General features: G+C 36.9%; 1 protein-coding gene across 1 annotated transcript in view; it reads left to right on the top strand.

Moving 5' to 3' along the window:
• The window catches only part of Phlpp1 (PH domain and leucine rich repeat protein phosphatase 1), a 217,943-nt gene that overhangs the window by 146,320 nt on the left and 57,352 nt on the right, over positions 1 to 14,271 (top strand). The window contains exons 5-6 of the mRNA XM_046428206.2: positions 10,777 to 10,923; positions 11,458 to 11,688. Coding sequence (XP_046284162.1) covers positions 10,777 to 10,923; positions 11,458 to 11,688 — 378 coding nt within the window. The remainder of the gene's footprint in view (positions 1 to 10,776; positions 10,924 to 11,457; positions 11,689 to 14,271) is intronic.

Genomic DNA, 14,271 nt, shown 5'->3' on the forward strand with positions numbered 1-14,271 from the left:
AAAACTGGGAACACTATTGTCAGTCAATAGAAGAATGTAATAAATTATGGTATATTTGTATTCTGTGTGTTCTGCAGCTGTCAAAAAGATTGAATTAGATTTTTATGTACTGATAGATTATTTGTTTGCATTGGATGAGAAAATAAGTGGAAGAAAAGTATGTGTGGTATGATCCCATTCAGAAAAATAGGAAGCAGAAAGAGGCATTGTCTCCTGTTTATATGGGTGTGTATTTTATAAGAAGGGAAAGTTTTGGAAGGATGTCTACCAAGTTATTGACAATAGTTATGCCAGGAGGATATAGAAGGAAGTAGGAGAGACTGTTAACTTTATATGCTTCTATACTTTGACCTATTAAAATAAGCATGTATTGTTTGGTTATCAAATAAAAATAAATATTATTAATTTAAAGCAAATATACTAAGTGTTATTGAGCAGTCTGGAAACTCTCCACTAAGGTAGAGCTACTCTAAGCCATTAAGGATGCTGCTTTTCATAATTATTGCAAAGCTGGGGACTAAGCCCAGAGCTAGACTTAATCCCAGCATTCAAGCAGCTCCTTCATTACTTAATACTGTAGCCCAATAATTTCCAAAAGTGTATTGGCATGTTCTCCCTCAGGGAAAGCACAAGTTAAACAGGGGCTATTAATATGAAATGAAAGTCCTTTCACCTAGGGAAAATTTTTTTAATTGACCAATGTGTGGTGAATAATAATTCAAGAAAATAATATTGATTTTTCTTCGTTGAACTCATTGAATAAAACAAGTATGATTTCTTCTTTGGTATCGTTTGTGACCCTCATTTTGAGCACATTTGGAATATGTTTAAAAATTGAACTACTAGAAGGTTTTCAAGATGGCAGAATAGAGGAGGTTGCTTTCCTAGCTGCTCTGTGGAGTGAAACCAAGAAAGAAGACAGGCAACTTCTTAGCAAGGTAGGTGAGGGGGTGGGGGGAGCAGGAGGACTTTACTGGAATTTAAAACTGGACATTCAAAGCAGATCAGGGATTCCAGAGGTTGGATATAATAAAACAAGGAAGAAATTCCCAGTGGCACAGCCACTGCTGCAGCCAGGCCAGAAGCACCAGCCAGAGTGGCCCCTCTGTGAACATAGTGGAGAAATAAGGAAATTAAATGAACCTTCATTTTTGGAAGGACTGAGGTGTGTTTGGATACAGAGCAATTAGAGACCAAGGACATTGTCCTGCAAACCTGAAAGACGTGCTGCACAATATCTGTGTGCAGGGGAAAAAAGCCATCATCTCTCCAGGCAGTGTGCAGAGGACAAAGGAAGGAACCATCCTGGAGCTGTTGCCCGGGACCAACAATTGAGGGGGCTGATTCCCAGCAAACCCAACTTTGGCCTGAAATACAGGCCCAGTAAATACACACTGCATGACATAGAGTGTGCTTAAGGGACCAGGAGAAAATCAAATGTGGAGAGAGGTTACACATGTGGACAAGCGGTTGTGGAAACCCACCTGGCTCTACCTCACTCCCTCCAATCCAACTGCTTGCAGGACTGGCTGGGAGAGATGCATCTGGACAGGACCTTGGAAGGGCAGGGACGGGAGACATTGTTTGGAGACTGAACCCAAGACTAGAAAATGCGGGGTCTGAAGGTGACATAGAGGACTAAGAATTGGGTTCCCCACCATACGAGTGGAACCCAGGGGAGATCCCTGGGGTACAGTCTTCCAGTGTAGACCAGTAAGTACTGGAAGTGGGCTGATTTAAAATCTCCATTAGCATTCAGCTAAGAGCCTGGAGCCCATCTAAGCCTAAATCCTGCCTCCAGGAATTCCACCTATAGGATTACCTTTCTCACTCCAGCAATTCAGATGGTAGAGCATCATGCTCCAGAAGACCCTACCTAAAACTGCAGAGAAGAGAAACTGAGAATCTTTTGAACTCCAATGGAAAGAATTCTGTAACTTTTCATCAAGATTTTTTTAAAATTCTTTTTCTCTGTTTAATTGTGACCTTAACAGTACACAGACATTTGTTTATACATATTGATATTTGTTTTTTCTCACTCCTAGCAATTTTGAAGCCCGTTATTTTTCATGAATTAGTTTTTGTGTGAACTAGGATGTTTGATTAGTATATTTTAGTTTTGTATTCTTTTATTTTCATCTTTAATTTTGTAAGAATTTTTACTTCATATGTATTTTTTTTCTCTTACCTGTTTCCCTTGATTCTCTTTTTTTCTGCTAACAGCCAATCTCTGTTGTTCTCTCTTTCACTCTTCCTTTTTTTACTTCTAATCTCCTCTTCCCTCATAATCATTACATCTTATATCACTTCTGTTCTCTCCCTGTCCACCATTTGAAAATGTAAAGCCTTTTACAAACTTGTTGTTTTTATTGTAGGCAATAACTAATCATATCATTTCTGTTTATTGTGTTAATTAACATTATAGACATCATAGTAGGAACTATTTGGTTTAATGCTGTATGTGTTGTTTGCATTGGTTGTTGTTGTTATTTGTCTCCCCCAGAATAGTGAGGTACTGGCAACCTTTAGGGGACACTATATGTCCACAGGGTAGAAATTCTCCTGCCTCAGAGCCATACTGTTAGATTAGTAGACACACAAACAACATGAAAATACAGGGAACAAAGTGCCCCCCGAAAGCCAAGATATTCCAGTAACAGAATACATTGATTTCAAAATATACATCGTTAAACTGATCTGCGAAGTAAAGGACAATGTCAGGAGTGAAACCAGAGAGGAAATACAGGAAGTGAGGGATCCACTCAATAAAGAGGCAGAGATTTGGTGTGGGGGTGGTGGGGGGACACAAGAAGGAATCCATGAAATGAGAGGAACAGTAAATCAAATTAAAAATTCAATAGAAAGCATCGCTGATAGACTAGACAGCTTGGAAGACAGAACCTCAGGCAATGAAGAAAAAGTATATAATCTCGAAAATAGAGTTGACCATGGAGAAAAGATGTTAAGAAACCATGAACAGAACTTCCAAGAAATATGGGATAACATGAAAAAAACAAATTTCAGATTTATTGGAGTAGATGAAGGCGTGGAGATAGAAACCAAAGGAATTCACAAATTTTTCAATGAAATAATAGAAAATTTCCCAAACCTTAAGAATGAAATGGAAAATCAAATACAAGAGGCTTACAGGACCCCAAATGTACAAAATTACAAGAGATCCACACCAAGGCACATTATGACGAAAGAATATGGATAGAATTTTAACAGCTATGAGAGAAAAATATCAGATTAGGGGAATACCCATTCAGATCCCAGCTGATTTCTCAACACCAACCCTCAAAGCTAGGAGGTCCTGGAATAGCATATACCAAACTCTGAAGGAAAATGGATGTTTACCAAAAATCTTATATCCAGCAAAATTAAGCTTCAGATTTGAAGATGAAATAAAAACCTTCCATGATAAACAAAAGTTAAAAGAATTTACAACTAGAAAGCCTGCACACACAGAACATTCTCAACAAAATATTCCATGAAGATGTAATGAGGAAAAACGTGAAAACCAGCAAAGGGAGTACTAAAGGAATAGTCAATCAAAAGGAGACACTAATTCAAATTAAAAAGTAGAAATAAACCCAAATGACTGGGAATACAATCCATATCTCAGTAATAACTATAAACATTAATGGCCTAAACTCAACAATCAAAAGACACAGACTGGCAGATAGGATTAAAAAAAAAAAGACCCAACAATATACTGTCTCCAAGAGACTTAAGGCAAAGACACCCACAGACTAAAGGTCAAAGAATGGGAAAAAAAAATCACATGGCTCATACAATAAACAAACAGGTTTCTATCATATCAGATAAAGTGAACTTTAAGCTAAAGTTAATCAGAAAGGACAAAGAAGGACATTTCATACTGCTTAAGGGAATTATACATCAACAAGATATAACAATTGTAAATATTTGTATACCAAACAATGGAGTATCTACGTTTATCAAACAGATCTTTCTCACTTTTCAAGAATCAGATAGACCACAATACAATGTACTGGGTAACTTTAACAAGCCTCTGTCACCACTGGAGAGATCCTCTCAACAAAAACTAAATAAAGAAGGCATAGAAGTAAAAAATACAATTGATAATTTAGACTTAACAGACATATCTAGACTATTTCATCCATTAATGGCTTAATATACTTTCTTGTCAGCAGCATATGGATCCTTTGCTAATGTAGACAATGTTATGTAAGCTATCACATATGTTGTTATACAATTGTAATATTACCTTAATATATTTTTAGCATCTGTAGGATTATTTTGATGGCTCCCTTTCCATTGATATCAATTTTTGTGTTTTTGCTTTTTTCTCGATTAGACTCATTTGACTTTTATCAAATTTTAGCTGTATTATTTCTTCTTTATTTTATATATATCTGTTCCTACTCTTATTTTTACCTTCCTACTACATAATTTCAAATAGTTTGTTATTTTAGCTTCTTTCTGATACAAATACTTTAAGTTGTAAATGTTCATCTGAGTACTGTTTCATCCCAGAGATCCTGATACTTTAAGCTTTTATTATCACTTAGTTCAGAGCACTTTTTATTTACTTTTCTTGGGCTTTTCTTCTTTGACCTCTGACATATTTATAAGTGTGGCATCTACTTTTGAAATAGTTGATAGGTGGGGATGGGATTCTATATATCTTAAGGTGATTGATTTCTAATGTAATAAATCATGCAGGAAAAAACAGTCTTCATGATTTGAAAACTTAAAAAATGTAATGGAAATGCTTTGTATATTGGTTGTATTGGTTACATACATGTCATGACTGATCAAATTGCATACTTCAAATTGTGCCTATTATTATACTTCAACTTTACTTCAATAAAGCTATGAAAAAAAAATAGAACTACTGGCAGCTAGTAGTCAGAGAAGTAGACAAAGAGTCAAAACCCATGATTGCCTGTTTCCTCAATAGCAGTTTTAAGGGGTGCTGCTCCTGCTTTGCAGTTAATTAGAGATGACTGTGAAGTTGCAGAAAGGAACAGGTGAGAAAAATAATAGTTCACACCCTTAGATACTGCAGCATGTTTCCTGTCTAGATATAGTGCTGCTGTCACTATATCTCTGTTTTATGAGGTAAGTAGAGTAGGTAATGCAAATTAAAGAAATGTCATTAACCTGGCAGAGTAGGTAATATTATTAGCTCCCTGCTCCCATTGTTTCCTGCCCCCACTTTTGACGATTATCATCTCAAGCTCCCACTCTGGCAAACAATTATATACTTTGTTATATGAAACTTAGCATATCTAGCTTGAAAGGGACTTTGGAATTTGCTTGTAAATAACCTGCAGTTATAGTTCCTACCTCTGTAAGTTATCAACTGTATACTTGCTTTGCTTTGCCAGTTTTAAAAAGCTGTTTACTAAGTGGAATACTGTAGTACTGTGTCTTGTAACTTCATTTTTATGATTAACCAAGATTACCCTTTACTAGGCACTGCATAAATGTAAACTTGACTTGCTTTCCCTTCAAAACATTCATTGTCCTCTATTGCTGATAATGCCACCCTTGACGGGGAAAGAAGAGTGAAAAGGCAACACTTTCCATACATCACTGAGTGGCCAGCTTTGACCTGTGGCTTAAAATCATGTGCAGTAGGTATCAGTTTAGATTAAACTCTTTAATAAGGTGTAATAAAAGAGAAAGGGGAGAGATGAAAAGTAGTAATAATGGTGAAAGACAGTAGATTGAGGTTGTGTGTAATAGTCACATAACTTCAGTTTATCTGTGAGCTTGGGAAATAAAAGAAAATGACTTGAAAGGCCTCCTTCTACTCTATTTGTTTTTTTCTTCTTTAGTATTGAGAATTGAGTCCACGGGTGCTCAACCAATGACCCACATGCACAGCCCTTTTTATTTTGAGACAGGGTCTCACTAAGTTGCTTGGGGATTTGCTAAGTTGCTGAGGCTGGCTTTGAACTTGTGATCCTCCTGCCTCAGCCTCTGCCGAAATTAACAGGTGTGCACCACCATGCATGGCTCCTACTCTCCATTTTTGATAACCTCTGAGAAATAAGGAAGATGCACTGTTTTAGTCCATTTGGATTTCTCTTAACAAAGTAATTTATACACAGTTGGGTAATTTATAAGTATCATAAAGTTATTATTTACAGTTCTAGAGACTGGGTAGCCTAAGATCAAGGCACCAGCAGATTCAGTGTGAGTGAGTGAGGAGTTACTCTCTGCTTCAGAGATAGTGCCTTCTCTCTGTGTCCTTATATAGCTCTCTTCGGCATTCTTTTTAAGGGCACTGGTCCCATTCAGGAGAATGAAGCCCTCATGACCTAATCCCCTACTAAAAGACCCAACTCTCAATATTGGCACATTTGGGTGTGAAGTTTCAATATATGAATTGATGGTAGTGGGGGGTCCACAAACATTCACATCACAGCATATGCTTTAATTTCCTTTAGCCTTGACACTTGTGTGTATGTATGTACTATAACGAGATATTTAAATAAAACCCAGAAACGTTTTTTTCTTGTCCTTTTAGCTTCTGAACTATCAAATAGTTATCCTTTGTTATTACTAAACTAACCACTATCATTGTCATCATATATAAAATACTTTTTACTAATCTTGTAATTCTATGATGCTATGATTCATCTTATCTAGATTGAACACTAAGAGGAAATATCTGTACCTGAGTAAATATATTCACAGAACTGAAATATTTGTTTAAAATAGCTATATTAAAAGTATCTCACTAAATGTGTATGTATATATTTTTTTCTCAGACCAACCAGTTTTATTTAGAATTTGGCTCTGTGCTGCTATGATCATTTATCTGGCTTACCTATTGGCATGGCAGAGCTAAAAATCTTATACTATATTTGTTATGGAGAAATAGGGGCTTCTGGTCTTCTATACTAGTGTACTGGCACCTTTCTATTTCCTCTTCATTCTTTTTTTTTTTTTTAATTGATGGTAATATGAAGAAAGGTCATCCACTCAGGATTTTGATCTTCTTTCTCTAAGAACTTGCATATTGCCTTTAGGTGTCTGTTTCACCCATTTTAAGTACCAGGGAGAAATTAATTTATGAGGATCTTCCCTCCTTTTTTTCTAAAAGGATTTTTGAATATGCAAGTGCTGGTAATCTGACTTCTACATCTACAAGTAGAAAAAGTGAAATTCCAAGAAAAGTAGGGGTTAGTTTCCAAAAACAAGTAAATTTTAACGTTGGTTGATGTGTTGTGATCACGAACTTGGGTTCAGCCAGGCATAGTGGGACACACCACTATTCCCAGTGGCTTGGGAGGCTGAGGCAAGAGAATAAGCTTAAAACTAGTCTCAGCAACTTAGTGAGGCCCTAAACAACTAGCAAAGCCCTGTCTCCCAATAAAAAATAAAAAGGACCAAGGATATGGCTTAGTGGTTAAGTACCTCTGGGTACAATCCCTGGTACAAAATCACTTGGTTCTCAGAAATAACCCATGCTTTATTTGGTAAACAAGTTTCTGTTTTTCTCTGAGATGAGTTTGGGGCATTGGCTGTACAGGGAAGAATATGAGGGTATATGGGGAATGTGGTGAGAGGGTACAAAAAATCAAGGGTACTTGCAAATCAGAATCAGCTGTTAAAATTTTCAGGTCTAGGATAAAAGTGTAAATGGAGAGCCACATGTCATATTTTTGAATACATAAATTATAGTCAGGCTAACAAACTATCAAATATGTTGTAACAAGTGTATTTTCATTATGTTCTGTAATAAAATTTACATCCTCAAATTCCTTGGGGCATGTACAGTGTACAGTGTACATGTACAATGTAGAGCCAGCTGTCTGTATCTCCTCTCTTTTCATCTCCAGTGCCCTTCCCCACTTGTAGGGATGTGGACACTGCAGTGTACCCTATGGCTTATGGGTCCACAAACACAAGTGGGTTGATGGAGTCCAGGAAGAATTCATGCAAACTCTGCAAAGAGGGTTGATGTCATTTGGTAGAAAACTCCAGGGTCTTGCTTACTCTTAATATGTAGAAAGCATTTCCCTAATGAAATATAATGCAGGCCTCATAAATAACTTTAAGTTTTCTGCCATCTACTTTAGAAAGAGTTAAATAGATTAAATTAGTTTTACTAATGTATTTCATTTAAGACAGTATGTCAAAATTATCAGTTATAAAAAATTAATGAGATAGTTTATATTATTTTATTTTTTTGTACTGTTTTTGAAATCTAGTACAGGTTGGATATCCCTAATCTAAAAACCCAAAATCTGAAATGTTCTGAGATACAAAACTTTTGTGCTGACATGATGCTCAAAAATTTTGGATTTTGAAATTTTGGATTAGGGATGCTTAACCTGTCTATACTTTCAGATCCTAAATCTGAAAAACTTCAATATCTGAAACACTTCTGATTCCAAGCATTTGGATAAAAGATATTCAGTCTATATACATTTTAAACTTGGAGAATATATCAATTTGGACTATCCCCATTTCAAGTGCTCAGTAGCCACTGGGGCTAGTGGTACCATATTGGACCTTGTGGCTATAGGGGAAGGGAGCCTATGTGGTGCTAGAGCTGGGGATATAGCTCAGTGGCAGAGTGCTTGCCTAGCATACGTGAGGCTCTGGGTTCAATCACCAGTACTTGGGGTAGGGTGAGGCATCACAACTAAGACTGAAGGTTCACCAGTACAGGAGGTTATTGGCCTCTGGGATTGAAGACCATCCTCTTCGTCTAAGTGTTTTGTTATTGACTTGATGCAGAGAATAACCATGCCTCTTTCTCTTTGAACTGGTAGCTATTTTAAAAAATAAAATTCAGATACATAAAATGAATGGGGATACTTCTTCAGAGGTTTTTTCTCTTGCTTCCATGTAAACCTGTCAACTGTGTTGTGCTCTTTCAGCTCACTTCTGCTTCTTTGTTTCAGCAGTGATAGGATTCTAGTAAATTTGTTTGCACAAATAAATTATAACCTGTTATTGACCTGTCCTTCTCCAAAAACTAATGCTTCTATTCCCCATCTTGAGTAATTATTGCTTTGAAATTCTCCTCTCCCCCACTTTGTTTTCTTTTATTTGTTGTTTTAGATACACGTGATGATAGAGCATATTTTGACATATTATACATAGATGGCGTATAACTTATTCTAATTAGGATCCTATTCTTATGGTTGAACATGATGTGGAGTTATCCTGGTTTTGGACATATACCTTCTGGGAGCTCCACTGAACATTTGACGGAGAGAGTGGCAAAAAGCAAATGAAATCTTAGTATTGTTAATAGTTTTGACCTTGGGAATTTTTGGAAAGGGTCTTAGGCATCTCTTCTGGGGTCTACCATGCATGCTTTGAGAAACATTAGAATAGGAATAAAGAGTCCCTATAATTTTAGCTTATATTTTATAGGACATAGAAAATCAGAAGAAGACATGCATTCTTTGTTTTCAGAAGGTCTAATGAATCAAAATATAAATTGGAAAACAACTTAAAAGTGATTTTCAGGTTTAGCAGTAATGCTTTCCTAATTTTTAAAAAATTTGAATTACTACTATGTATACAGTCACCCATTGAAGAAAACAGCTATTAGAAAAAAATCAGGGCAACACTTTCAAACTGTTGGGTGCTTGTCAACTTTCTGTGTAAAATAAACTTTTATTTATCTTTTTAGAATAAAGTTTAGTGTTTTTTTATAGAATGCAGTGAATAGGTCACATGATAAATTCTTAAAATTGCAGATTGGGTTGAATTGGATTTAGGATGTGTGTCCGTTTTAGGTGTAGTATTAGACTTGTACAGTTTTTTAAAGATTTAAAAGTTATCTGATTCTCATCTCATATAAAAATGGCAGTGTCCAAATGTGTGAGTACACAGAGAAGTAAAAATTAAAGATAGCTTCTGCAATTGCTTTAGTTGCTTGGGCAACTGAGAAAGTGAAAGAGCCATTAATAAAAATAGACCAGGAGGAAGGAAGTGCTGAGATGGGATAAAGATGGTAAATTCAGTCTGGGACTGGACATGCAGGGTGCTCAGGAGGGAAGACTGCATGTGATAAGACAGAGAATTGTTCACATTTCAGTGAGATGATGTCCTAGGAAGACAGTGTAGTGCAAATACAAAACTGGCAAAGAATGTATCTGCAAGGAGTATTTCAGTCTGGGATGGGAAGAGGAGACAATGAAGAAGAACAGAGAAGGGGTTGGAAGAGGCCGTGTGAGGGAAGTGTTGCTAAGGTGAACCGAGTAGAGCTTTTCAAGAAGGGCGTGTGGGCCGCTGGATCCAGTGCTGTGTTGAGATAGACGAATGGAATTGGTTCTTAAATTTAGAACTACAAAGTCTTGGCTACCTTTAGAGAGTGTTGTTTTGATAAATTTCCATTTATATTTAAGAGAACAGAGGCAGAAGTTTTTGATTTCTTTGAGATGACAGAATCCAAAATAGCCAGCTTCCCAGCTCTGCCTGCTCTCTTGTCTTCCCTCACAGGGATCATTTACCCAGGTGTTCATTACGCAAACTGAGAAACAGCTGAAAATCTTACTCCAGTGGAAAGCACCTCCTCCAACATTCAACTTTATTTCAGAGCGACACATTTGTTTCTAAATATCATGTTAACAGTTGAAGAAAGACACTAGCCTTAGAATCAGATGTGTGTTCTGGCTCTGCTGCTTCCTTTACCTCTGAAGTCTTCGTTTCCACCTCAGTTGAATTTGGGAGTGAGGCTAGGCTATGTTAAAATCATGTGATGTTATACATCTATGATATTTTTCTTTCCTTTTGTTTTATTTATTGTAATAGGTTCACCAAGTTGAAGAGTCTTAACCTTTCCAATAATCATCTAGGGGACTTCCCATTAGCAGTCTGCAGTATTCCAACCCTGGCAGAGCTGAACGTGTCCTGCAATGCCCTTCGTGCAGTCCCAGCAGCCGTTGGAGCTATGCACAAGTATGTGGTGGAATCCCTCAGAAACCTCAGGGAAGCTGCACTGGGTTGTGGCACATGAGATTAGCTAACTTGTTATGTTTGTCATGTAAGTCATTACCCCAAAAGTAGAGATCATACATTGCGTGATCTATGTAGAAATTTTGTTAAGGAGTTCATTCTTTAGAATCTTGTAAAAAGTAAGATATCCTTGTTTTGAACTGATGGGTAGGTGTGTCTAAACCTGGGGGGAATAAATTAATTTTAAGAAATAACAAGGAAAGATGGGTATTTGGACTGGTTCATACCACAGTTAACTCACATTGTTCCCAAAGATGTCTATCCAAATTGAGAAAATTGATCACAAGTTCCAATAATAAAATGATAATTTGCTTATTTCTGATTCCTTTTTGCCCCTCATCCATTATTGCCTCAAGCCCTGTCCTTATGCATTTTCAAAGAGTAGTACATTTTTAGTAATATGTTCTTTATGTATATTGATAATAACAATATGAAATGTATAATTCTCTTTGTGATTCTTTATGTTTTCTTTAATAGCTTGCAGACATTTTTGTTGGATGGAAATTTTCTCCAGTCTCTTCCTGCTGAGTTGGAGAACATGCACCAGCTCAGTTATCTTGGTCTTTCATTCAATGAATTCACTGACATTCCAGAGGTACTGGAGAAACTGACTGCTGTGGATAAACTTTGTATGTCTGGAAACTGTATGGAGACTCTTAGGCTGCAGGCTCTGAGAAGAATGCCTCACATTAAACATGTGGATCTCAGGTAACTGTTTATGAAAAACATGCTATCAGAGTGATTGGCTTGTATTTGTGGGGGTTCGTTATAGCTCTTTTGGTGAGATTAGCTAAACCAACTAGGCTGGTTAGTTGAGCTAGGACCTATTTTTCTATTTCTGCCAAGAGGGAAGAGTAATGATTAATAATAGGGTTTGCTCTTACCTGAAATATGTTTGTAAATATTCTCATTGATGAATGACTATATGGCTTGAAGGTCTTAACTTTGTTATGTGAAATCAAACCCAGTTTTTTTTTTTTTTTTTTTTGGCGGGTAGCTGGGTGGTTTACTAGGAGTTGAACTCAGGGGAATTCTACCACTGAACCATATCCCCAACCCTTTTTTGTATTTTATTTAGAGACAGGGAGTCTCACTGAGTTTCTTAGTGCCTTGCTTTTTTCCTGGGGCTGGCTTTGAACTTGTTATCCTCCTGCCTCAGCCCCCCGAGCCTCTGGGAATACAGGTATGTGCCACTGCACCTGGCTCAAATCCAATTTTAATTTGGGTGAATAGATAGGACCACTGAGTCAGAAAGCTATTTAAAGTAAGTGAAAATGGTTTCATTGAGAACAAGTGGGAAAATTGTTTTCTCTTGCTCCTTCTTATTTGTGACTCATCTGAGGCATTTGACATCATTGAGCATCTCTCCCTTTCTTAAATTTTTGTTTTCTTGGCATCCTTAATATAATTTGTTCATTAAGTTAAACTTATTTATTATACTTTTTAAAATTTCCTATCTCTTCATCCTAGTGGCTCCAACCTTAGTTTTCCATTCTTTAAAAAATATAAAACCTGGGCTGGGGTTGTGGCTCAGCAGTAGAGCACTTGCCTAGCGTGTGCACACACACACACACACACACGCACACACATATATAAAACCTGTTATCCATCATACTGAAGTTTGAGTATAGCCTTCACTCTGGCCACTCTGGCAAGAGAAAGAAACCTGCATTTTGAATCTGATCACACTAAATCCCAACTGGAAACCACCAGAACAATCTCCCTGCTATATGATAGATGCTCAGCAAAAGATTTACTTTTTTTTTCTAGTGCACAGAGAACTAGTATACAAAGAGGAAGCTTTTTAAAATTTCTCTTTTTAAGGAAAAGCAGGGACTTACAGAGCAACATACAGGAAGGAGTTAGTCCTTAATGCTAACTTGTCCAGTGGGATACTTTTCTAACCAAACTAATTCCCCTATTAACCAGAGGTGACTGCATACCATGCATGTTGAATCTTGAGCAAATATGTTCTCCTTTATAAATTACAGTTAATAAAACCTAGTTCAAGGGCTGGGGATATAACCCAGTTGGTAGGGTGCTTGCCTTGCATGCACAAGGCCCTGGATTCAATCCCCAGTACCACACACACACACACACACACACACACACACACACCTAGTTCATAGAGTTGTGGAGAGAATTGAGTTAAATTGCCTAGCATTTCCAGCAAACATTGTGTTCTGTTATTATTACCCAAGGACGCTTCCCTGCTTGTGGAACCTGCTCAACTGTCATTCTTGGCATTTTATACTGTTTGTCAAAGATGGGTCTGTCCTTGCTTCACTCCTTCTTTCCTCTCTGTTGCCAACCTCAAGCCTTAACTCAGGCCTGTCAGTCTCATCATATTGAAGTAGCATCATGTGCCTCCCCTCTTTTCTCCCTTCATGTGGTTTGGCCTGTTAAACTCACATATTCCAGTTCTACAAGAACTACTTTACTTCAACTTTTCTCAGACTGAAGCGATCAAGCCTGTACCACCTAGGGTAGTGTTAGTAATTTGCAGATCTAGAATTTTTAATTTGGGGACTACAAATAGTTCTAATTTATTTGATTCTGAATTTTTTTTGGAATGGGACAGGATAGGGAACTAAACACTTTATCTTGTTAACTTTCTTTCCAAATTGTGAATGTTATTTGCCCCTGAGTGACTTGGATTCAGAAAACCCTCCTATTGTCGAATTTAGGCCTTTTTCAACACATACACTGGTGGTATAAATTTTGTAGAGCAAGAGGTGATGGGTTTCACTGACCTTAGGTGACAGCCTGAGATGATTTCTAGGATACTTGGTACTCATATAAGAAGATAGCATTTTTCTTGATCTGAATTAGCTTATGAATAAGATCAATCTGATGTCTAGAAGTAACAACTCTCATTAAAAGCTTTGTGAATTCTTCAGATTTCTAAGCTCTAGCCCGAGTCTTTCAATGATATCAGATATAAGATATTTAAATAGCAGAATAGACATTGGACATTCTATAAATGCTGAATGACTGTGAGTGGATAACTGCTTCTCTCCAGGTCCTGAACTGAGGAGGGAAACATCTGCTTATACTTTCTTGTAATTCTGCCTTAATACTTGAAATTGAAGCTAGTAGAATAATTTAAGGGGAATTTCACTAAACAATGGACTGATTTTTATTATTTGAGTTTCCTTCAAATGGAAATGTTGCATTATATTAATAGCAGTCATTTTTCTTTTAATCTTATTCTGTTGCTTTAAACTGATGTTTTTAGTCTAATGCTTATTCTGTGGCATCATTAATACTCATCCTCATCTGCCTGTTACC

This window comes from Marmota monax, unplaced genomic scaffold (assembly GCF_021218885.2).
Source record: "Marmota monax isolate L192 unplaced genomic scaffold, Marmota_monax_Labrador192_F-V1.1 WCK01_AAM20220418_F8-fsc00201, whole genome shotgun sequence".
Classification (NCBI taxonomy): domain Eukaryota; kingdom Metazoa; phylum Chordata; class Mammalia; order Rodentia; family Sciuridae; genus Marmota; species Marmota monax.